Genomic DNA, 25,202 nt, shown 5'->3' with positions numbered 1-25,202 from the left:
CATCGCATCAGCGTATTAAATCTTACTGTATACGGTCTTATTCTTTTTTATTAATTCGACTGCCCGCGTTAGTCTGTCCAGAGTTCTCCTCACCCGCTGTACTAACCATAACTCTTCTGAACATGCAAATGACGTGTGGTGGTTTGTGTGTTGGTTGAAGTGGTTTTCTCGAGAGGCCTTAAGCAGATGCGACGACAGTATAATTTTGTTGTTATTTCCTATTTTCTGCTCGTTCGTGCTTATGCACGTTGCTGGATGATGTCTACTGGACGGAAGCTCAATTAGAGCTTCATCGTGGGCGATTTTCTCATTGTTGTAAGATGAAATCAACAAGCGTTATTGTAGGCTATTTTATATATATGTATGCATAATTGTATAGCCATGTATGCGTGTATGTTTTCCCCAGCATATTTCTAATAGTACATGAATGTTGAGAAAAACTCCGACAGCTGTTATGGGTACGCTCACATCATTACCAATGAGCCATGCACACTTGCACCTTATATCCTTAAATGCAACGATTATTCCGTTTCATCGGAATAAAGATAAAATTAGATAGCTGTCGAGTGGGAAGTGTAATGGTAAAGGAAACTTGGAAACATGAAGCAGCACTGGGTTTATAGGAGTTTTTGTGTTATTTCTTCAGTCGATAAACTTAAGTCTCACCAGGAATTTTAAAATAACGCTTCTCTCTCTCTCTCTCTCTCTCTCTCTCTCTCTCTCTCTCTCTCTCTCTCTCTCTCTCTCTCTCTCTCTCTCTCTCTCGTAAATAAGAGTAAATTCATAGGGAACTTGAGGTGTCATAAATTCAAGAGAGAGAGAGAGAGAGAGAGAGAGAGAGAGAGAGAGAGAGAGAGAGAGAGAGACTTGACATAAGTGACGTTGATGGCCTCAGTGGCCAGCATACTTATAAAAATAAATAGAAGCAAAGTGCCAGATACAGATATGCCATCAATCTGCTTGTCGCCTAGATGTTTAAGCTCTCTCTCTCTCTCTCTCTCTCTCTCTCTCTCTCTCTCTCTCTCTCTCTCTCTCTCTCTCTCTCTCTGAGAGATTATGTTGTGATAACAAGCAACCTTCTTTGAGCAGAATATCTCTAAAAGATATAAATCCCATACGTATAACCTTTGCGGGTGTTCTTGATTAGATGAATCATAACATATTCCTTACCATTATGCTTTCCCATTCTAAAAACCGGAAGAGTGACTTGTGACTGCCAGGAGTGGAGTTAATTCCCTATGATATTCTACGGTTACAAAACCAGTGAAGTCATAGTTTTAATTCTGTCATCACATCTCTTATCTATGTACGCCATTTGCACCTGCACCCTTGACCTCTGGAATTTTCCCTGGGCTTATATCAACCATCACAAATTCAAAATGTATTGGTTTCTGGATCTCCTTCGAGGGGAACTGTGGTTTTTAGATGCAAATTATTGATTATTCTCTTTGTCTTATATTTATATTAGAAATGAAAGTGTCAAGATTCGATTGCTCAGTGAAAGACATTTCATTTATCAGAGTAACACAAAATCATAATTGTTCTGTATAATATTAATAATGTTCCCCGCGTAGCATTGTTCGTAACAAATGACTTTTTATCGCCTTTTGTCTCTTATTTTAGTTTATTGACTATCGTCTTCTGAATGTATAGTTACGGAAATTATTCACGAGATTATCTTGTTGTGTAGCATTACGTAATTGGTTACTTGTATCATTGGTCTGGATTTTGTATTGAATGTTTGAAACCGTTTTAAACGAAGTATTGGTTTTACTTTTGAAAATAAATAGAAGACTATTTTGAAATGTTTTGATTCATTTTAAATACCTTTATTTTAGTGTGTTTGTCTGTATCTGTTTATTTGTGTGTTGCTTCTATTCCTGAAAAACTCCTCTGCTGTATTTTATCCCTTCATGTGTTCGATTCCTGGAATTCTTGACTTTTATCACGCACGGAGGATTCTTAACCCCCCTCCACACCCCCTTTAATAATGTGCAATAGAATATGACTGTTGGGACCCCCTCCCCCCTCACCGGTCTTAGGACGAGTGGATTCCCTGGGGGAGATGTGGTGGGGATACGTAAGGGACCTAGCAATCTTGCATGATCAAATGCAGTATACGAGGAGAGAGAGAGAGAGAGAGAGAGAGAGAGAGAGAGAGAGAAAATGGTGCTCCTTCATGCTTCCATCATCGATTCCTGCTGCTTTAAACGCGTGCCAGAGAGAAAGACAGGGATTTTTTTAAGAAGCATGGAGTTAAAAGGTTGTAGGTACTCATCCTTTTTATTGATATATCATAAAAATTTTTCAACAGATATTTTAGTTTTTCGTCTTGGTACTGCATCTCTCTCTCTCTCTCTCTCTCTCTCTCTCTCTCTCTCTCTCTCTCTCTCTCGCTGGTAACTTCCCTGTTGTGCTAGACAGCAGGCGATGAAATCATGCAGTATAAAGCGTAGGCTTGAATGTTACGGAATGCTACACATTTGTAAATTAGAAGAATGTTGGGTCCTAAAACTTGTAAGGCGCCCATTAAAACTAGAAACCTTCACCCCTTATTTCCACAATGATTTCTAACAGATGTCTGATGCCCCGTCTCAGCCAGTTGGATGTTGCTCTCGCATCATCTTTCATTTAGCTCCCTCGCTCTATCTCTAAGTATTCCAAACAGCCAGTAATAATAATAATAATAATAATAATAATTTAATAATTGGAATATAATAAGCCAATAATAATCTAATAATAAAATAATAATAATATTCTTTATTTCAGTTCAGGGCTGAAGCAGTAGTAAAAATAGTAATTATAATACTTGGAATATGAGAATAATAGTAAAAATATTAAAAAGAGCCAATAAACACGGCTAGGATCTAGGTCAGAGGACTAAATGAGATAAAATAATATTTAAAATTATTTTATTCTGCCGGTATCTGCAATATCCACACAGCCGCTGAAGCAGTAGTAAAAATAGTAATTATAATAATGGTAATGGCAGTACTTATATTGAGAACTCTCTCTCTCTCTCTCTCTCTCACGTCTCGAATGTCGGAATGCTATGCAAACATGTGCCTTAGTATTAAGTTTTTTTTTTTTTTGTCACCGTATCAAATCGAATTTATTGGAAGTTTCTGTTATGCAGTTCCCTCACAGTTTTTAGAAGAACCGTAAAATTATGTTTCAAACCGTACTTAAGTCTTAACTTTCTTCGTAATAATTTCTTTGTTCACACACACACACACATATATATATATATATATATATACATACCGTACATACATACATACATACATTAGTACAGCCAGTGTAAGTAGGGCCTGTATACTACTTGAATAGCCTGATATAGTAGAGTATTACACTACATGATTGTACAGTCAGTCTCTATCAATCACAGACTATACTGGTAATTTGCATATGTGCTCATTCAGCCGTTTCAACGCTGGCGGTTGGCGTAAATACTCGATACATCTTTGTATTTTCGGTAGTTCCAGTAACTTATTGTCCTGTAATTCAAACTTTACATGTGTTCGAATATGATTTACGCGAAAGTTTGTGTGTTTTCCATCCTGTAATAAAGTTGATACCTGTTATTTGGATGTTTGTATATTCGATGCTTCTATATTATGCATTTTACGGTGATACGTAACGTCCGTGAAATAACTCGTAATGTTTAACGTCGGCGTGTGTTCATGATCGGCTTCTGTGATATTTTTTATCTTGCGGTGTAATTAGCCTATGCTGGTGCCTATAGCTGGCATTCTTGGTTATAATCAGAAAGGTGAATTCAGTTCTTAAGATTAAATCTTGCCCATTCAAACTTATTAGAGATTTTTAAGGTGAAAGATAAACAGCAGGCCAACGCTTGCGGGCGGCACGCACACACATATGTATGTGTGTGTGTTTGTATATATATATATATATATATATATATATATATATATATATATATATATATATATATATATATATATAAATATATATATATATATATATATATATGTATACACATATAATTGTGTGTCATTCGAACTTGTTATACCTAAACCACTATTGCCTGGGTAAGCCCTAGGATTTCAGGTTATTAAAAGTACTTGTGATAAATATGAAAACGGCATTCCTTGATAACAAGGATAATAATGATAGTGATTCATGTTAAATTCTTCCTATGTTATCATCAGAAAGAACAGTATTATAACAAAATTTCTTCTCTCCTTCAGAGCCTGAATCTTGACCGAACAGCGACATTAAAACTTGTCAGAAAATCCTTCTCGAAAATGATTTTGTCGAAGCTGACTCGGCTTTATTTAGGGAAGATTCACATTGTCTTGGTTAATCATTTAAAACAAATCTGTAATCAGAATTGAAGCTTCAGTCATCAACTTGGACACCGTTTATCTCGACTTCTGCTATGTTTATTTTTCCCACACAGCAAGCTTCAGCAGTGTTTATTTTTTCATAGGCAGCAAGCCTAGAGAAATAGGATAAGTGGTCTCTCAGGAGCTTGGCTGCACAACTTCATTTCAAACAGGAATCTTTCAAGTACCAGCCAAAGGTTGGTTCATCGTCTAAACCAGCACCGGTTAGATCTGGAGTTCCATTGAGAGCAGCTCTTTTCACTGTCGTGATAACTAACTGTAGATTTGTTGAACTACAAAGATCATTTGTAAGCATCATTTTATGAAAACCGCGTAAAATTTTGGAATAAACTCGCACAATTATGATGATACTTGAAGGGATGTTAGTAGTAAACTTGTTCCGTACTGAAACATTCCTGATTCTGACGGACGTGGCGTGCTCATTATTATTATTATTATTATTATTATTATTATTATTATTATTATTATTATTATTATTATTATTAAATTTAAAAATACTCATAATGGCGTAAGATTTAAAATGGTACTATTGACGGATTAATCTCATCATTTGCAGATCGTGTTGTTGAGAATTACCAGTAATATAGCTTCTAACTTATGTATTTTAAACGGCATTTTTAGGAATATAAATTCCTCTATAATGATGAAGCTAATTGATCGCACAATATGAATAATACTCTTTTTGTCTTAGGGCCGTTTACCGCCTTTTTCTCTGCGGGATGCTCAAGGAGCAAGAGCCTGTTCGGACGAGGAAGCCTGATTAAACTGAGAGAGGATATTTTCCCTGCATATGCATTTGCTTGGATTTCATCTTGTGCCACAGCTATCTTCGTTTGTTACGTTTCATTATGTATCGCTCAGTGTATCTTACCCTCCCATATGAATTTTGGAGTTTTCTTACTTTTCTATGAGAAAAAACTCCCTAAATCTTGCTTCAACTTGTATTTTACAAGTAATATCACAGACACTGTCCTTATTGCTTCTGCTGTTCGGCTCACTGGGGGCTGCTTCCCCCGTGTGTCCTACTGTACCTCCGTGCTTCCCCCGCCGTCTCTTCCTCTCCCCCATTACAGTATTAAAAGGTTCAGCTGGGAGGTGCAGCTCGGCTGGTATGGCTATTAAGTGGAAGCGTGCGACGTATGGTGGTTAACGGCGAGCTACTGCTCGGGTGAAAAGAATGAAAGAAAGGCGAAGAAAGTAGAGAGGGAAATGGACGAGAAAGGAAAGAAAGGAGGATGTGAGAACGAGGAGCAAGAGGTTCTTCTGCTGTGTGCCCTCAACATACTAATGATCTCTTCAGCTGTTCGTAATTCTGGTTTATCGTCACAGGAGGTGATACATCTTGAATACGTTTCTTTTTGTGTTTCCGTTCTCATTCTCTCTAGGATTGTATTGGCAGTCATATTTCATTTCACCATCGTTACTCATGCTTTTATTATGCCTCAGTTAATATCTCCTGTTTTGTTTTCATTGTCGAAACCGCAGTTATTCAGACAGCTTTCGTTCCCAGATTTCCTTTTTTTTTATCAACATATATGGTAGATGTAAATGGCAGCGATATTTTATACAGTTCTTAATGTTGCATTAAAAAAGCTGTGTTTGTAGCATTTGGTTCAACTTTATAGTTTAAATAAATAAATATATTATAGTTATAAATATATATATATATATATATATATATATATATATATATATATATATATATATATATAGTGTGTGTGTGTGTAATTACTTCTGATATATTGACTATGGAAACGTAATTCCTATAACAGTTACGGCACGCTGAATTGTCTAGGTGTGTGAGGCCGAAGGTGGTCATTCGAAATTTCGAAATGCGGAAATGGCACGTTTGACATGTTACAAGTATTTCATTCCTGATACTCTTTGTTGGAAGTCCCGAGTCCAGAGGTCCACATTAAGACTTATATTTCCTCATACATTTTGCCGCATTTGCGGGCTGCCTCTGGGCAAGGATCCATGCCAGCCTATGGCCGACTTCATGAGAACCAGTGAGTCGTTCATGTTGCTTGCCGCCATTGTATTGCGCTCATTAAGTACTCAAGTTCTGTTTCATATAAAGTTTGAACAGCCAAACGCAACCTTTCCATTTGAATAACTGGAACATAATTTTGCCTGATGGTGTCAAACCTGCTGTTGAAGAAATGGCTGGGGCCATGGCCGCATTTTGTCGGTCAGTAAGTCACGCTTACGTTGACTTAATCCCTTCCCTCCTTTTATTTTAGGCATAAGTGCTTGCATTCCCGTTGTTATGAAACTTGCAGATCTTCGATTATTTTTCGTAAGTAGAATACATGACTTTAATTCACTTTGCTTTGTAATTTATTTAAGTTGAGCAACGATAACCTATAGCTTTTCCGAAAAAAAATTATATATATAGCTAGGAACGTTCCGTATTTCTTGTTCCCACCAAAATTATATAATTTGACTATTGTTAAAATGAATTTATTTGTTATAATGTCGCAGTGTTTAATCGTAAAACAAATGTGCATCCTGACCTTTGTAACATTATAGACGTTTACTTCCCTGACCGAACATTTTCATCATAGTATATTGTTACGGAACATACAAGTTGACCTCTGGCTACTAAGATCTCCTACCACTCGTTTCCTTTGCAGGTAATCGGCCAGGGGCAAATTATTCAAAACCAATTCTGTATCCCATGGTAAACTTATTGATTTACATTGTTCTATCATGTGGTAATACATTTGGTGATATTGATAACTAGGAACTGTCTGTAGGTATGGGAAGAGAGGCCCGAGCCCTCTCAAGCGGTATGGGATTGTAACACTGGCATTCAACACAGTGTAGTGTTCATGGCATGACACTGAAAAATTGGTCCATTCTTCAGGCGGCGTGTGAATAGTGGTATCCGGGCCTTGATCGAGGCACGGGATGATCGACCTTGCCTCCCTCCGTGCGGAAGGTTGATAGTGGCTTGGCAATTGGTCGCGTGGGATGTCTGATCACCCTTCCCCCTCCCATCCACACATGCTCTGTCCTTCTCCCAGTTCGATCTCCGTCCTATCCCCCTTCATACCCACTCCACCTGTCTGCGCTGAGGTTTACGAGCGTTGATGCCAGCCAGTCCGAAGTGTGCGCGCGTTTGTTTGTGCATGTGCGATAGGGCTACTGTTCTCCCTCTCTCTCTCTCTCTCTCTCTCTCTCTCTCTCTCTCTCTCTCTCTCTCTTAATGAAAATTAAATTTTTTATCAGAAATTTTATTGATGATGTGGATATGTTTAAACAATTACTATTGTTGCCTTGCCGTGGAGGAAGGTGGATGTACGTTGAGAAATTGCCTTTGACCCGTCAAATCAATGTTCGTGCATCGAAAACACTGGTCTTCCTAAATATGTATATTCTCTCTCTCTCTCTCTCTATCTCTATGTATATATATATATATATATATATATATATATATATATATATATATATATATATATATATATATATATTACGGATGTATTTGCTTAGTGATCGGTACTGCTATTTTATCTCGGAATTGTACATTGTATTGTTAGGCGTTGACACTTTCGATATTGACTTTCATGATTAGATGTCAGTTCTGACAGCGATTAATTAGTTCTCTCATATAATTAGATAATGCCCTAATTCACTAATTACCTGTAAAGGGTTTATTATATCCTAATTATGCATTAATTATGTCTTGATAGAATGTGCACACCGTGGATTATTATCAATATTTAAGCCACTCTGAAACTGCTAAATGCTCGAGATAGCCAGAGTACTTGCTATGATAATAAGTTATTTTATTTATTGTTGTTTTTCAATCATATTACTATGTCTTTGTTAATTAATGTTTTTAGTTTCGCCCCAGATCCATTGTCTGAATTTGTTCTTACCGGTTACTCGTTCATCACTGCATACTCAATATTATGGATACACACGTCTTCAGTGTTCCTGACACAATAAGCAATAGGCTACTCCTCGCCTAGTTCTAGTTTGTGCACCTTTCATGTACTCTAGATACGGTCACTTTCGTCCTTCCATTCCTGAACATATTGCCCTTTCTGTCCCTAAGCAAATCAGATACAATGTGCTTCTCTCTTTCATCTTATCCACATACTTTTAAAAGTTCCAGGGCTTGTATTTTATTTTCTGTGGCTCTTTGCTTTATCACTACTGGAGCTGGGGCTGCAGTCCCCTTGGCCCCGCCCAACTGGTGACTTTCATACCATGCAGACCAATAAGAATCCAATTATTTTTTTTCTGCACTCTACAGGAGTGAAAACTGTGGTTGCCACTGGCCTCAAGACGGGAGGCTCATCTGCCCTGTAGGAGCTTTTTCTCGCTTAGGGGTATACAGTCCCTTCTGGCGCTTCTATTGTGGCGCTTCTAGGTCATAAGAGACAGTATATTATTACCTTTAACCATTGGCACTTCTGAGGCATGTGGCAGTTTTTGGGCTCAAAAGAGCAAAGATCTTTTGCTATTAGGAAGAGCAGCCTCCTCCCAGAGGGTTACGACTCGCCCCTAGGTGCTCCTTCGCCTTGGGATACATTAAGAAATGCCAAGCCACTGTCATTCCCTAGGACTGCAGGGCCTAAACAGTAGTGCTTTTGCGATAATGATAGCTGTCAGTTTTATTTGACTAACCTGAGTTTAACGTTTATGAAATTTAAGTAAGTTTTGCTAAAATATTGATATTTGGAGATGTTAGAGAATATTTCGATTGGCATGTCAGAATATTGACATACTTCGAGTACGCAGATGATGCTGAAAGAATTACAAAGTTTGTTGAATTGAATGCGTCACATTTAGAGAGATGGGGCTCAAGATAATTCCAAGAAAAACAGCAGCGGGACCGACTCTGGCCAAAAAGGTTAAATAACACTAGAAGGAGAAAGTATTAATAAGATTGAATCTTTCAAATACTTAGGAACAGTGATATTCAATACTTGAGTTGGAATTAGTGTAAGACTAAAAAGGGAAACTCAAACTGTTGGCAGGTGAAGTAAGATTTAGAAATCAAATGGAAAGTACGATTTGTATTGCTTTGTGGACAAATGTCATGACGTGACAGTTAAACTGTATGTAAGAAAATGTCCTCTATATGAGAATAAACCCTTAAGAAGAACATTAGACGTCAGATGCAGAATAGAGTGAGAAATGATGCTATATTGGGAATTACGAAAGTTCATATATGTAGATGAGATAACGATGAAGGAAAGATGAAGAGGGCCTTGACATGTCCTTCCCGCCACCCCCTGTAGAATAATATACGATAGTGTCAGCTGGGCTTCTCTGGGCAATAGAAGATGTAAAAGACCCAGATCTTGGACGCGAACTATGAGACGGGAGGCTGGAAATGAGCAGAAATTTCTAGAAGGTAAAGAACGGGAAAGACACGAGTGGCGGAATTTCACCGAAGCCCTTTGCGTCTCACGTCGTTGTAGACGATAATGATGATAATTTTCTAACACTGAGAAACGTATGGGATTAAGATTTCCTTTGAAATAGGTAAGCGATGGTGTATCGTTATTGCAGCCAAGTTTTCTATGTAATTAAATCTTTTTTCGTAAATTATGACTGTCATACATGTGGCTTGCGGCTTTCCAAGTAGGAAGAGACTATTGCATAGTTACCGTTTTATAATCGGTTATGATGAAGGCTCCTCATAAACATTAATGGTTTTCTATTTACATAACCATTCGGTGAGAATTGTGGTGTTTTATGCATATTTTCTACCCTGTCACCCGTTGCACATAAGGAATGTGTTTGCTGTGGTTGGCATGATTAATGTGTCCTGGGTATTTCCTCGCTCCTTTGTGGCTCTCTCGGGCCAGGCACAATGGCCTGGTTTTTATTGGTCGTTGGATATTATTATTATTGTTATAATTGTTATGATTATTAATGATATTGTTTCAAGTTAGGAAATCTATGTGTTGTTCTTAATCATGAAATGTACTGAATATTATTTTTTGGTGCAATCTTAGATTATGATTCTTCTCATTTTCGTGATATTTTTTCCGTAAGAATACAAAATATAGATTGTATTGGAGCTGAATTTTTATTTTTTTATTTTTGTTTGGGATTGCTCTGGAATTGAATTACGTAATTGTGTGTGCCAACAAGAAGGGATGAATACCTAGAGTGTATATGGACTAGATAACTTTTTAGAAATAAAATATAGATAGCGGTACGGCATGTGCGTTTTATAAAGACAATAAACTACTATTGTACGGTTTTTAGAGTAGAGCGACAGTTGTGCTCCAGAATTTTATAACTAGAATTATATTTGCGGTCATGATTTGGTCTGTAACGCACGGCATTAACCCACACAAGTAAGGAGCGTTAATCTTCCATGCACCTCCCTCCCCCCTTCTTTTATCTGTTTGTGGCCGCAGCCTTCATGAATGTCACTTGATAAAATTCCAAGGAAAGATACGCGAAAAATTACATCGATTAAAACGCATATTAGTGAGAGCGTTGGAAGACCACAAAAAGCACGTCTAAGGGAAATGCGCATGGCTTCTTTATCGCAGATCTGACAACAAGGCCCTCAAGTGCAGGAACAGCTGTTAAAGGCCAGTTGAAGAGCTTGGCGCATGCTCTCAATGTGTTCAATGCCGCCGAATTGCATTTTAGCGTCGTTTGGGAAAACACGTTTATGGCCAGGCCTGTTCTTCTGGTATCTCGCCTCTGAGGAAGGAGAGAGAGAGAGTCGCTGCTATATGGCTATTATTATTGTTGTTTTATGGTTTAGGGCAAAAGTTTTATCACAAGTTTTTTTGGCACATATTTGAAGTAATGATCTTTTTCTCTGTTTTGTATAGAAACTTTTTGGGCAGTTTTGCGTATACTGGGCGACTTTTTAGTTAGAATAATGTTCTTTATAAGTAGAATCACCATTTATATGTTCACTTATTTCTAGGTCAACTCACGTATCAGCAGGAACTTTGACGCAGAATTGTGATAATTATCCTGCTGATTCTACCTTTTCATTGAAGAACGCGTAGTAAAGAAAGATAATGCAAATATACTTTTACCACCGTTTTTATCAGTTTTGGTATAACTGATATTTTCAACTTTTATTCAGCGATGAAAGTCAAACTATTAGTGATGTGGTATGAAAATTGTGTAGCATTTTGTAATTTTTTGCTAATCTCTATTCGTTTTTTAATTTATTTATGTTATTTACCTTTAGCGCGTTTAGAGTACCTAGTTCATTTTCAGTAAAAAATGATTCTTCACTGAGATTTTCAATCTCTTGCACTTGGATCTTAAGGCTTTGTAGTGACAAGCGTATCCAAAAAAAAGCGCGAAGAATTCGAGAAGTTGAGAGGGCATTGTGGATATTACAATTACATGTGCATTTGGTAAAAAGTGACCGGTAGATTCTACACACACACACACACACACACACACACACACACACACATATATATATATATATATATATATATATATATATATATATATATATATATATATATATATATATATATATATATATATATATATATATATATATATATATATATATATATATATATATATATATATATATATATATATATATATATATATATGTTTGTGTGTGTGTGTAATAATGATATGTACAGCACTGTACACTATTCACCCCACTACTGCTATGAAATATTATTAATATGCATTCTCTTTCTTTTCCAGGTACGTGTAAAGGCCTCGGGTCTTGTCGGTGCGGAAAATAATAAACCCTTGCGAAGAGTATGTGTTATTTTACAATTATATTGCAAGTCCTTCGACGTATGCTTTTATGGAAGCCTCCCAACCTCTGATAGTATCTGTTTTTGCTCTCTGGTGGAAGCATAGTAGTTGTGGCAATACCCTGCTTTAAAGCAAATGGGCGTGGTTAAGTTTTGGTTTGATTACACAGATGCTTTATAGTCAATTGATTTTTATCCCCGTAGTGGGTTAGTGCCGTCAGTGCACGTCACGGGGTGCACTGTAGGCATTACTGAAGGTTTTTGCAGCGTCCCTTCGGCCCCTAGCTGCAAACCCTTTCGTTCCTTTTACTGTACCTCTTGTCATATTGTCTTTCGTCCATCTTGCTATCCACCTTCTAACAATTATTTCATAGTGCAACTGCGAGGTTTTCCTCCTGTCACATCTTTCAACCTTACCTAGTCTCAGTTTCTTTTCCAGCGCGGAATGACCTCATAGGTCCCAGTGCTTGGCCTGCGGCCTAAATTCTTTTAGTCCATTCCATTCCAATTGATTTTTATAGAAATGGCTCAAAAGGTTGCTGTTTAATTTTAAGAATTTTTCGGTTTGATGGGGATAATGCTCGGCCAGACCGAGCCATATGTTTACATTCTAACTTCGTTTCTTTTTCATTCATTTGCAAAGCCTGAATGTCACTGAGTCTGGAAAAACACATGAAGTCGCATTAAAGTTGTTATAGTATGAACTATGAGAAAAATACAGTTGAAATAAAGCGGATGTGTCTCTTTCCTTGATTTTTCCCATGATTGCGTTGTTGGAATTTAACCTCTCCCTCCCTTCCTTCCTCCTCCCTCCTCCCCTCCCTCCCCTCCCCCTCCCTCCCCTCCTTCACCCCTCCTCTTCCTCTCCATCCTCTGTCATCCACCCTCCCCCATCACGATATCCAATAGGGCTCATTTACTTCCTCTTATCTGTATCAATCATGGGACCCCACCCATCCAGCTTAACCCATTGTGTACAGGGGTACGCCCATGAAAAGGGCTGCTGCTGATGCATATTTTGCCTGCCTGTCCTACTTTTGTTTTTGTATATCAATTCCTTTTCCTTGTACAAATCTTTAAATTCTGTATTTGTTCAGCGTAGCTGCGTATGAATGGTTTTTTTTTCATATTCAATATATCAGAATGGAAAATCGGTGTGTTTGAGTGATAGTGTATATTTTCATAAACTGTTCAGACTTCAGCTCCCTCTTCACTGCAAAAAATAAATACTGAAGATTGATTTCTTCGAACTCTTTGTGAAGGTATATTCGTTCCTCGAAATTATGGTTTTTATATACTCTGGATGGATATGTCCGTTATTTTATTGATTAAATTAATAATGATCTTCAGAAGTTGAAACAACGGAGTGCAAGAGCTTTCGCCTTGCTCAAGCCTCCTCAAGCAAACTATGTCAAACAGTAAAAAGGATTACAAAGAAAGCTGTGTTTACATAACGACTACAATTAATTAAAGAATGTAAAACTATATATTTTATTGCTTAGCAAAAGTCATTACGTTTGAAGTTGAGATGAGATTCAGGTAAGGAACAGCCGTCATGGATTAACTCGGCTACTGGATAAACCAAGGGGGGGATTAAACACATCAACAAGAATGACATATCTCAAGTTTTGCTTTTAAATCTCCTTCGAAAATTTTCAGTTTGGTAGCTGTTGAAATGCAAATTCTATGATGTTTCTTGAGGAAGTATTATTACATCTTGTTATTATACTAACGCGGGACCAGCCTGTTCTGTGTGATTTTTCACAATGATGCAAATAAGGAGCATTATTCTTTTAACCTGTTCTAACTGAATATTTATGTTGATTTATTGTGGCATTAGATTATTCCTTAATTTTCTGCCCCAACCAATATGAATCGCAGTCCATACAAGAGATTTTATAAATTGTTATTGTTCTATTGAGGATAGTTTCTTATATGTTTTTTTTTTTTTTTTTCATTTACATTGATTTTATGCGCTTGAGCTTTGTTGTAACCGTTATCCAGAATATGAGCTGATTAACATAAGTCCAGGTATATTTTTCCATTGTACCGTAATTCGTTATTTAGGAAATTCGAACTGACGATGTGGTGCTCGCAGGAACAATGAAAAGCAAACAGATATTTTTATATTAAGATTTCCGGAAGAATAACTCAATTTAAATAACTGATTGCTTTTCCATATATACTAAATTTACACTGAATAGGTTCATGTCTGATAGATAGCAGTGTTTTAAACAGGGCACGCAACCATCTTTTTGATTGTCTTGGGTGCATTATAGGCAGAATTGGAATGATCAGCTTGTTCTTTTATTCCTAACAAACTTTGTCCCTTCACCTGTTTTACGTTATTCACATTTGTAAATATAGTGTACTCCTATATTAGTGGTGTCTTCACAGATGAATTGTGAATTGTATAGTAGTTACCCATGATTTATGAAGACTGAATGAATTTCATCTAGACTTTGGTGATGGGAAATGATGCTGTATCATTCTTGGATTTTTATAAGAAACTGCATCGACAGATACAATTCCACAGGTTAGGTAAAGACTGTTCCTGTGAGTTAAATGGGAAAGGTCCTCCTATTACCAGGTGGCATCGTATCACCCGTCAGACCACCCCTTCACAGTATTACATTTGTCGATAGTAATTTCTTTCCTTGCGCTAACGAGCTATGCCTCTGTCTCGATCATAACCTTTATCATTGAAGAGGGAGAAAAGCATATTCCACTTGCTTCGTGGTTAAGTTCCTTAACCCATCTTCCTTGCCCCTCCCTTTTCTTGTCCTCTTTGGGTCAGTAATTGATAAATGAATGTACTTGGCACTTGCATTTTCAGTAAAATTACGTTCAGGGTTTGGTGTTTAGTTTAGGTTGTCCTAGAAAGAATCCAAGGCCATGATGTCAGGGTTGTAGAGGAATCGAAAAGTTAATGTTTCAAGGTGTAGAGACCCAGTTGGTCAAAAGGGAAATAGTATCTCCACGTTACATATTTGCACTAATATAAAGCGTCCATGGTTGTACTGAATGTAGAGTAGCTTCGTGACTTTTAAATCTAGTACGTTATTTAAATCAGTGTGAGTCCAGTATTTTCATCGTGAAAATATATAAATCACCTGTATTTTGAAGGACGGGGAAAACCGTCAAAACTGGCGTGATTAGCGATACCCAGTGTGCGTACGCATGGTGTAAAAAATTACAAAAAATTTGCATGTGACCTTTTGCCACAGTGCTCTCTGACGAACACTGCTGTTCAGGAGGTGCTCTCAACTTTCGCCGGTTGCCTTACTTCTCTTATGTCTTTCACCTCTCTTCGCCAGCACGCTCTGACCTTCTGTCTCCAGGTATCTTGCCAGTCTCTTTCTAGAATGTCTTTTAGATTACACTCCAAGAGGTAGGAGAAGCGAACTGTAATAATAATAATATAATAATAATAATAATAATTTATATGTGTTCCAGAAGCGAACTGTAATATAATAATAATAATAATAAATTTATATGTGTTCCAGTTTAGATGACGTATAAAGAATGGCATACATGTAATACATAAGCTTTGTACGTCAGGATTAACTAGAAAGAAATTTTATTTGTACATGAAAAACATGATACAAATTTCTAATTATAAATATGATACTTTAGACTTGAAGGTTTTTTAAGAAATATACATAAAATGCATAAAAAATGAAATTTTGACATAAAATGCTAAGGAGATAAAAAGGTTTTTAAGAAATTTTGATTCTAAGAGTGTCCATACGGGCTAAGAAATCTCCATAAATATAAAAAAAAATTGTTGCAGTACTTGTTCATCATAACCCCAGATTCATTATCAAGATCATTTTCCAGATACTTTAGGTAATCAATAATAACCACGCTCTTCAAAACTGTGGTACGGTGCACTACTTGCATGATACGTTGCTTGTCGCACTATTTACACTTGGCATGTGGTTTCTGGCGCACTTACTGACTTAATCTCTTTCTTTGCAATTACGAAGTGTCATCTGCAGAATCTGTTGTTATTATTATTATTATTATTTATTATTATTATTATTATTATTATTATTATTATTATTATTATTATATTTCTACGTTTATTGTTATTATTAGTGTTTTCTTTTTTTTATTATCACAGTGATTAGTATCACTATAGAGCTTTACTATTTTCAGTTTTCTTATTTAGCCCTCTGGAACTGACTTCTGTAACCACCTGAGGTCCCTAGCTGGAATTAATTGTATGCAATCTATTTTTTTTATTTTTAATATTTTTTTTTACTATTTGAATATTATTACTGTCATTACCATTACTATGAACACTATTTTTTCTGCTTCTTCAGCAACTGTATGGATATTGCCGATTATAATTTTTTATCAGGTTATCTCATGTATCTATAGTGTGTATTGTCTCTACTTTGTATATTCCATGTATATGGCCTTGACCTGAAATAAAATTCATTAGTATTATTACTTTTTTTTCTTTCTATCTCAGTCATCCTATTCGACTGAGTGGTATATATACTGTGGGGTTCCGGGTTGCATCCTGCCTCCTTAGGAGTCCATCACTTGTGCATGAGTCCTGGAGCTACTTCGGCATCTAGTTTTTGCAGGTTCCTTTTCAGGGATCTTGGGATCGTGCTTAGTGTTCCTATGATTATGGGTACGATTTCCACTGGCATATCCCATATCCTTCTTATTTCTACTTTCAGGTCTTGATACTTATCAGTTTTTTCCCTTTCTTTCTCATCTACTCTGTGTTCCATGGTATTGCGACATCAGTGAATGATACTTTCTTCTTGATTTTGTCAATCAGCGTCAAGTTTGGTCTTTTGGCACGTATCACCCTATCTGTTCTGATACCATAGTCCCAGAAGATCTTTGCCTGATCCTTTTCTGTCACTCCCTTAGGTTGGAGTTCGTACCACTTGTTACTGCAAGCTAGCTGGTGTTTCTTGCACAGGCTCCAGTGGAGGGCTTTTGCTACTGAATCGTGCCTCTTTTTGTACTGGTTCTGTGCAAGCGCCGGACATTCGCTTGCTATGCGGTTTATGGTCTCGTCTTTCATATTGCACTTCCTGCACTTAGGTGAGATGTTATTTCCATCTATTGTTCTTTGGACATATCTGGTTCTTAGGGCCTGATCTTGTGCCGCTGTTAGCATTCCTTCTGTTTCCATTGCCACGTTTCATTGCTGGCCAGTTCTTTAGTCTGTCTCATGTACTGTTCGTGCATTGGTTTGCTGTGCCATTCCTCTGTTCTCTTTTTCATTCTCCTGTCTCTGTATATTTCTGGGCGTTCGTCTACTTTTATTATTATTATTATTATTATTATTATTATTATTATTATTATTATTATTATTATTATTATTATTATTATTATTATTATTATTGATCTGTGGGTAGGAATTTTCTTTTACCTGATATTTCGTTATTACATTGTTTTGAAGAAGTTACTTGATCAACAGTTGGATATCAGCAACCCCTTGAGTAACTACTACCTGTTGCCGTACACTTGACTCTATACAGAGAATCCTCTTCCATGGCTGCCAATATGAGCTGTCCATGTTGGGTCTTCAGAGATGATGGCTCCTATATCTGTGGACCACGGGTTGGAAGTTTGAAGGGCTCAGTGTGGAAGAAAGGGTAATGAGAGAGAACATTCAAGGAGAATTTGACATTCATATATCAAGGCGCGGGTGCTGGGGTTGTTGGGGGCGGGGGCTACGAGATCAGACTCAAGTATAGGACAGCTTTTGAGAGGACTTGACCTTGTTGTTGGGACAGGAGCCCACCTACCTTGTTTTTCAGGGGGCGAATCTCGTAAATCTGGGTTATATTGTTTGTTGTTTTCGTGTTTAGTCGTTCTTGTTTTCCACCTCTGTACCTTTTGGTTTTTGGTTGTGTGTGTGTGTGTGTGTGTTTGTGTGGTGAGAGAAGCTGAGTTTAGCGGTTATCGTACAGGTAAATGAAAAAATGGAAAAGTTATTACGTTTGTTATTTATATATTTTGATCAACAGTAATATGAAATATATGATATATATTATAAAATAAAATGTGTAATTATAAAGGCAAATTTCTTAATGGAAAGACGCAAGTTATTGATATGCTGTTTCAACCATCAAGGGTAATGCCAATCTTCTAAGGAAACTGATTGTCGCAGGAAAAAATTAAACATATGGGAACAAAAATAAAAGTACTAAAGGTACAACAGGGATAACTACTGACTTGTGGCAGAAATCTTGACACATATATAGTGGAGCTAGGACACCTTGGGTTCCATTGTAGAATTAATATTGATAGCTTTGAATTAATTGGAAGGAGGGTATGGCATAAATGATAATGAAGGAATAAGGAGAAATGCAGTGAGAATAGCGAAAAACCGGTGAAAGGGAAAAGGGGAACAACAGATGCTTGTCCTTGCACCCTCTCGTGAGGGAAAAGGCATCTACCTGATTTTGGTGTGTTTAGGATTATTTCATTTCATAAGTGTACAACACAATCTGCTTAATAATACCAATTGTATTTCCTCTCTCTCTCTCTCTCTCTCTCTCTCTCTCTCTCTCTCTCTCTCTCTCTCTCTCTCTTCTCTCTCTCTCTCTCTCTCTCATTCTGGTCATGGGCAAATGTCGCTTACTCGGATAAAGATCTTATCTTTATGTTTGTCGTAGAGTAAGGTTTACGTCATAGTTATCCTTATCTTAGGTGACTGAGAGAGAGAGAGAGAGAGAGAGAGAGAGAGAGAGAGAGAGAGAGAGAGAGGAAGGGGGTATGGTTATGCTAGTAAATGGTTCAGTATTTATTATTTGAAATATGAATTTCTAAACAACAGATGCGTATTTAGATATGTATAATTTATGGAATGAGAAAATGAAATATAGAAAACTGACGCGAACTTGTCACCTTCTGCGGTAACGGGACCACCGCCTTGTGAATTGATTTTTGTGATGGAGTCATATTAAGAGAGAAAAAATGAATTTAACAACGATGGCGAATCTAATGCCGTGAGGTTACTGCTTAAAGATAAGCATAAGAGAGATGAAGTAGGATTTCAGTCTGTTAAACCTAACAGAGGTGAGGAGTGAATGCAGGTAGCCATCCCCAAGAGGTGAACATAGAATTCACAGTGCCAAACGCGAGACAGATGAAGAACGAGTTCAGCGAGCTTCCGAACTTAAGAGAGATATGAGGAAGGTTCATTGTCCCAAACCTGAAAGAGTTCAGTACCGCCCTTAAGATAAGCAAAAAAAAAAAAAATAAAAAAAAGTTTTAATTTGTGAATCCTACGGGATGAAGAAAGAGTTCAGAGTGCCAGGCCTAAGAGACTTGAAAAATAATTCAGGTTTCTTAAATGTGACGTGATGAAAGAGTTTAGATTGTCAAACCTGAAAGAAGTGACGATATAGTTCACTGTGCCAAACCTAATACAGGTGGAGTACAGAGTTCAGTGGGCCAGACCCAAGACAGGTGAAGAAAGAGTAACGAGTTCCAAACCTAAGAGGTGAAGAAAAGAGTTCAAAGTTCCAAATCCAAGAGAAGTTAAGAACATTTCTGAATCCCAAATCTGTGAGGCGAAGAAAGAATTCCAAGTTCCACCCCTAAGAGTAGCTAAGATAGAATTCTCTGTGCCCAGCCCATAAGGGGTGAAGATACAATTCATTCTACCAACTCTCCTACCTGCTAATGAAGAATTAGAGGAATTTATTTCTGGCGATAGAAATTAATTTCTCGTCATAATGTGGTTCGGATCCCACAATGAACTGTAGGTCCCGATGCTAGGTAACCAGTTGGTTCTTAGGCATGTAAAATAAATTTAATTCTTCGGGCCAGCCCTAGGAGACCTGATAATCAGCTCAGTGGTCTGGTTAAACTTAAGATATACTTAAACTTTTCATTCTACCAAACACAAGAGGGGTAAAAAGACAGTTCTGAGTTCCAATTCCGAGGGGTGAAGGAGTCCAGCATCCCAAGCTGAGAGGTAAAGAAAGAGTCCAGTGTCCTAAACCTAAGAGATGAAGAATGAGTTCAGTGTCCCAAACCTAAGAGAGGTGAAGGAGTCCAGCATCCCAAACCTAAGAGGTGAAGAAAGAGTTCAATGTCCCAACCCTAAGAGAGATAAAGAAAGAGTCCAGTATCCCAAACCTAAGACAGGTGAAGAAAGAGTCCAGTGTCCCAAACCTAAGAGAGGTAAAGAAAGAGTCCAGTGTCCCAAACCTAAGAGAGGTGTTGAAAGAGTCCAGCGTTCCAAACCTAAGAGGTGAAGAAAGAGTTTAGTGTCCCAAACCTAAGAGAGGTGAAGAAAGAGTCCAGTGTCCCAAACTAAGAGAGATGAAGAGTCCAGCATCCCAAACCTAAGAGGTGAAGAAAAGATCAGTGTCCCAAACCTAAGAGAGGTGAAGGAAAAGCTCAGCATCTCAAACCAAAGAGGTGAAAAAAGAGTTCAGTGTCCCAAACCTAAGAGAGTCGAAGGAAGGGTCCAGTGTCCCAAACCTAGGAGTGGTGAAGAAAAAGTCCAGCATCCCAGTCTTAAGAGGTGAAGAAACAGTTCAGTGTCCCAAACCTAAGAGAGGTGAAGAAAGAGTCCAGTGTCCCAAACCTAAGAGTAGTGAAGAAAAAAAGTCCAGCATCCCAAACCTAAGAGGTGAAGAAAGAGTTCAGTGTCCCAAACCTAAGAGAGGTGAAGAAAGAGTCCAGTGTCCCAAACCTAAGAGAGGTGAAGAAAGAGTCCAGCATCTCAAACCTAAGAGTTGAAGAAAGAGTTCAGTGTCCCAAAACTAGGAGAGGTGAAGAAAGAGTCTAGTGTCCCAAACCTAAGAGGTGAAGAAAGAGTCCAGTATCCCAAACCTAAGAGGTTAAGAAAGAGTTCAGTGTCCCAAATTTAAGAGAGGCAAAGAAAGAGTCCAGTGTCCCAAACCTAAGAAGGTGAAGAAAGAGTCCAATGTCCCAAACCTAAGAGGGGTGAAGGGGCGAAGAAAGAGTTCAATGCCCCAAACCTAAGAGAGGTGAAGAAAGAATTCAGTGTCCTAAACCTAAGAGAGGTGAAGAAAAAATTCAGTGTCCCAAACCTAAGAGAGGCAAAGAAAAAATTCAGTGTCTCAAACCTAAGAGAGGCGAAGAAAGAGTCCAGTGTCCCGAACCTAGGAAGGTGAAAAAAGAGTCCAGTGTCTCAAACATAAGGAAGGTGAAGAAAGAGTCCAGTGTCCCAAACCTAAGAGAGGTGAAGAAAGAGTTCAGTGTCCCTAATCTAAGAAAGTGAAGAAAGAGTCCAGTGTCCCAAACTTAAGAGAGATGAAGAAAGAGTCTAGCATCCCAAACCTAAAAGAGGTGAAGCAAGAGCCCAGTGTCCCAAACCAAAGAAAGATGAGGATAGAGGCCAGCATCCCAAACCTAAAATGTGAAGAAAGATTTTAATGTCCCAAACCTAAGAGAGGTGAGGAGAGAGTCCAGTGTCCCAAACCTAAGAGAGGTGAAGAAAGAGTCTAGCATCCCAAACCTAAGAAAGGTGAAGAGAGAGTCCAGTGTCCCAAACCTAAGAGAGGTGAAGGAAGAGTCTAGCATCCCAAACCTAAAAGGTGAAGAAAGATTTTAGTGTCACAACCTAAGAGAGGTGAAGAAAGAGATCAGTGTCCCAAACCTAAGAAGGTGAAGGAGTTCAGTGTCCCAAACCTAAAATGGGTGAAGAAAGAGTTCAGTGCCCCAAACCTAAGAGAGATGAAGAAAGAATTCAGTGTCCCAAACCTAAGAGAGGTGAAGAAAAAATTCAGTGTCCCAAACCTAAGAGAGGCGAAGAAAGAATTCAGTGCCCCAAACCTAAGAGAGATGAAGAAAGAATTCAGTGTTCCAAACCTAAGAGAGGTGAAGAAAGAATTCAGTGTGCCAAACCTAAGAGAGGCGAAGAAAGAGTTCAGTGTCCCAAACCTAAGAGAGATGAAGAAAGAATTCAGTGCCCCAAACCTAAGAGAGATGAAGAAAGAATTCAGTGTCCCAAACCTAAGAGAGGTGAAGAAAGAATTCAGTGTTCCAAACCTAAGAGAGGTGAAGAAAGAATTCAGTGCCCCAAACCTAAGAGAGATGAAGAAAGAATTCAGTGTTCCAAACCTAAGAGAGGTAAAGAAAGAATTCAGTGTGCCAAACCTAAGAGAGGTGAAAAAAGAATTCAGTGTTCCAAACCTAAGAGAGAGATGAAGAAAGAGAGATGTCCCAAAGAAGAGAGATGAGTGTTCCAAACCTAAGAGAGGTAAAGAAAGAATTCAGTGTGCCAAACCTAAGAGAGGTGAAAAAAGAATTCAGTGTTCCAAACCTAAGAGAGGTGAAGAAAGAATTCAGTGTGCCAAACCTAAGAGAGGCGAAGAAAGAATTCAGTGTCCCAAACCTAAGAGAGATGAAGAAAGAGTTCAGTGTCCCAAACCTAAGAGAGATGAAGAAAGAGTTCAGTGTCCCAAACCTAAGAGAGAGAGAAGAAAGAGTTCAGTGTTCCAAACCCAAACCTAAGAGAGGCCAAACCTAAGAGAAAGAGAATTCAGTGTCCCAAACCTGAAGAGAGGTGAAGAAAGAATTCAGTGTTCCAAACCTAAGAGAGGTGAAGAAAGAATTCAGTGCCCCAAACCTAAGAGAGATGAAGAAAGAATTCAGTGTGTGAAGAAAAGTTCAGTGTCCCAAACCTATGGGACGTGAAGAAAGAATTCAGTGTCCCAAACCTAAGAGGTGAAGAAAGAATTCCAGGTGCCCCAAACCTAAGGGATGTGAAGAAAGAATTCAGTGTCCCAAACCTAAGAGAGGAGAAGAAAGAATTCAGTGCCCCAAACCTAAGAGGGACGTGAGAGAAAGAATTCAGTGTCCCAAACCTAAGAGAGGTGAAGAAAGAATTCAGTGTCCCAAACCTAAGAGAGATGAAGAAAGAGTTCAGTGTCCCAAACCTAAGAGAGGCGAAGAAAGAATTCAGTGCCCCAAACCTAAGAGAGGCGAAGAAAGAATTCAGTGTCCCAAACCTAAGAGAGGTGAAGAAAGAATTCAGTGTTCCAAACCTAAGAGAGTCCCAAACCTCTAAGAGAGAAAGTGTGTCCCAAACCTAAGAGAGGCGAAGAAAGAGTGTTCCCAAACCGAAGAAAGAATTCAGTGTCCCAAACCTAAGAGAGGTGAAGAAAGAATTCAGTGTTCCAAACCTAAGAGAGGCGAAGAAAGAATTCAGTGCCCCAAACCTAAGAGAGGTGAAGAAAGAATTCAGTGCCCCAAACCTATGGGACGTGAAGAAAGAATTCAGTGTCCCAAACCTAAGAGAGGTGAAGAAAGAATTCAGTGCCCCAAACCTATGGGACGTGAAGAAAGAATTCAGTGTCCCAAACCTAAGAAAAGTGAAGAAAGAATTCAGTGTTCCAAACCTAAGAGAGGCGAAGAAAGAATTCAGTGTCCCAAACCTAAGAGAGGTGAAGAAAGAATTCAGTGTCCCAAACCTAAGAGAGGCGAAGAAAGAATTCAGTGCCCCAAACCTAAGAGAGGTGAAGAAAGAATTCAGTGCCCCAAACCTATGGGACGTGAAGAAAGAATTCAGTGTCCCAAACCTAAGAGAGGTGAAGAAAGAATTCAGTGCCCCAAATCTATGGGATGTGAAGAAAGAATTCAGTGTCCCAAACCTAAGTGACGTGAAGAAAGAATTCAGTGCCCCAAACCTAAGAGAGGCGAAGAAAGAATTCAGTGCCCCAAACCTAAGATGAAGAAAGAATTCAGTGTCCCAAACCTAAGAGAGGCGAAGAAAGAATTCAGTGTTCCAAACCTAAGAGAGGCGAAGAAAGAATTCAGTGTCCCAAACCTAAGAGAGGTGAAGAAAGAATTCAGCGCCCCAAACCTAAGAGAGGTGAGGAGAGAGTTAAGAGGGCTATCAGAACTTAGATAAATGCAGTCTTCAGATTAGAAACTCGATCTTTAGATATTCGAGAATCAATTCAGATCTCAACTTGATGCCGCGCCTAACGTTAACTAGAGATGTATTTGAAAACATCTGTCAGACATTTAACTTAAATAGGAGTCTTGTTGTTTGATGTTTTAAATTTATCTGAGCAAATTTTATTAAAGTTTCTAAAAACCTTATTTTTTAAGGTACTTTATATAATTTACATATATACAAAAAGGCAAAACTTTCATGAAGTGTCCTAATAGTAATAGTAATAATTTTAAATGTTTGGCGGTAACGGTTACCAGTGTTAACGAGAGTTTATCATTTTCTCTCTCTTATCTTGCCAATAGTAAAGATAACTTTCATACAGGCAGATAACTTATCAGTCGGTGTATACATTGGCATTATTAATATCCAGGTCGCCGAAATTTGAGGGCATCAGACTTTCTTTTTGAAAATATTTGGTTTCCCTTGAGAACGTTTTCGTGTTAAAATTTCATGTATACTTGGAAATGGTCTAAATCTCATTTTAACAATACGGAATTTCAACTCTCTCTCTCTCTCTCTCTCTCTCTCTCTCTCTCTCTCTCTCTCTCTCTCTCTCTCTCTGTTTACATTGAGATACAGTGTGTACGCTGCATCACATAGTTGTACAAAAAGTGCGCACCTCATATGGACCAAGCAAAAGTTCGTTTAACTTGATGAACAAGATTCCACAGAATAAAATTGGCCTCTTTGCTCAGCGGGATGTCTCAACGAAAACGCAAACCCACTGTTCGATCGGCTTCGTCTGTAAAGATCCTAAATACAGCTGGCATTCAAGCAGTAGAACTCTATATTATTAGCCTTGCAGCACCAATGCTGCGGTAAGCGGTTCGTCCTATGCATACTGTACTATTTTTATCTTAAAGCCCAATAATTATGCCACTGTAAAAGCTAAAAGCAAAGGCGCTAGAACAGTGCCCTATAGATTATCAGACTTGATCTGTTTGACCTCGGTAAAAACTTTAGCAAAAGCGCTGTTACTTGTCTTTTAATGAAAACCACAAAAGAGATTGAATATGTATCCCCATTGTCATAAGAAGCTCGCAGATCAGTGTGAACCAATTTGGAATAATATACATCGATTATTAATATGTACTTCATTTTAGTTAGTTTCATTCCACCTTTACTGTACGTATGTGGTATGTTTCATAGAGGTCACAAAGAATCGTGTGTTTTGTGTTA

General features: G+C 38.0%; 3 protein-coding genes across 4 annotated transcripts in view; all 3 read left to right on the top strand.

Moving 5' to 3' along the window:
- LOC136837204 (collagen alpha-1(I) chain-like) overlaps positions 1 to 25,202 on the top strand; it is a 505,330-nt gene that overhangs the window by 262,490 nt on the left and 217,638 nt on the right. The window lies entirely within an intron of this gene.
- Positions 20,098 to 20,836, top strand: LOC136837189 (uncharacterized). Its single transcript, XM_067101853.1, has 2 exons — positions 20,098 to 20,342; positions 20,545 to 20,836. The coding sequence occupies exons 1-2, from the start codon at positions 20,098 to 20,100 to the stop codon at positions 20,834 to 20,836; spliced, it is 537 nt and encodes a 178-aa protein (XP_066957954.1).
- LOC136837188 (myosin light chain kinase, smooth muscle-like) lies at positions 21,757 to 23,723 on the top strand. The gene is made up of 2 exons (XM_067101852.1): positions 21,757 to 22,228; positions 23,134 to 23,723. The coding sequence occupies exons 1-2, from the start codon at positions 21,757 to 21,759 to the stop codon at positions 23,721 to 23,723; spliced, it is 1,062 nt and encodes a 353-aa protein (XP_066957953.1).

Source organism: Macrobrachium rosenbergii, chromosome 58, assembly GCF_040412425.1.
Source record: "Macrobrachium rosenbergii isolate ZJJX-2024 chromosome 58, ASM4041242v1, whole genome shotgun sequence".
Classification (NCBI taxonomy): domain Eukaryota; kingdom Metazoa; phylum Arthropoda; class Malacostraca; order Decapoda; family Palaemonidae; genus Macrobrachium; species Macrobrachium rosenbergii.
The sequence above is the reverse complement of the archived record's forward strand: the minus strand, read 5'-3'. Positions and strand labels throughout refer to the sequence as shown.

Bases quoted from the DNA above. Each gene is read 5' to 3' on its own strand.
- LOC136837189 (XM_067101853.1), top strand. From the start codon at position 20,098: ATGAAGAATGAGTTCAGTGTCCCAAACCTAAGAGAGGTGAAGGAGTCC. The intron at 20,343-20,544 runs GTGAAGAAAGAG...CCCAAACCTAAG, and splicing joins CAGCGTTCCAAACCTAAGAG to AGAGTCGAAGGAAGGGTCCA.
- LOC136837188 (XM_067101852.1), top strand. From the start codon at position 21,757: ATGGGTGAAGAAAGAGTTCAGTGCCCCAAACCTAAGAGAGATGAAGAA. The intron at 22,229-23,133 runs GTGAAAAAAGAA...CAAACCTCTAAG, and splicing joins GTGTGCCAAACCTAAGAGAG to AGAGAAAGTGTGTCCCAAAC.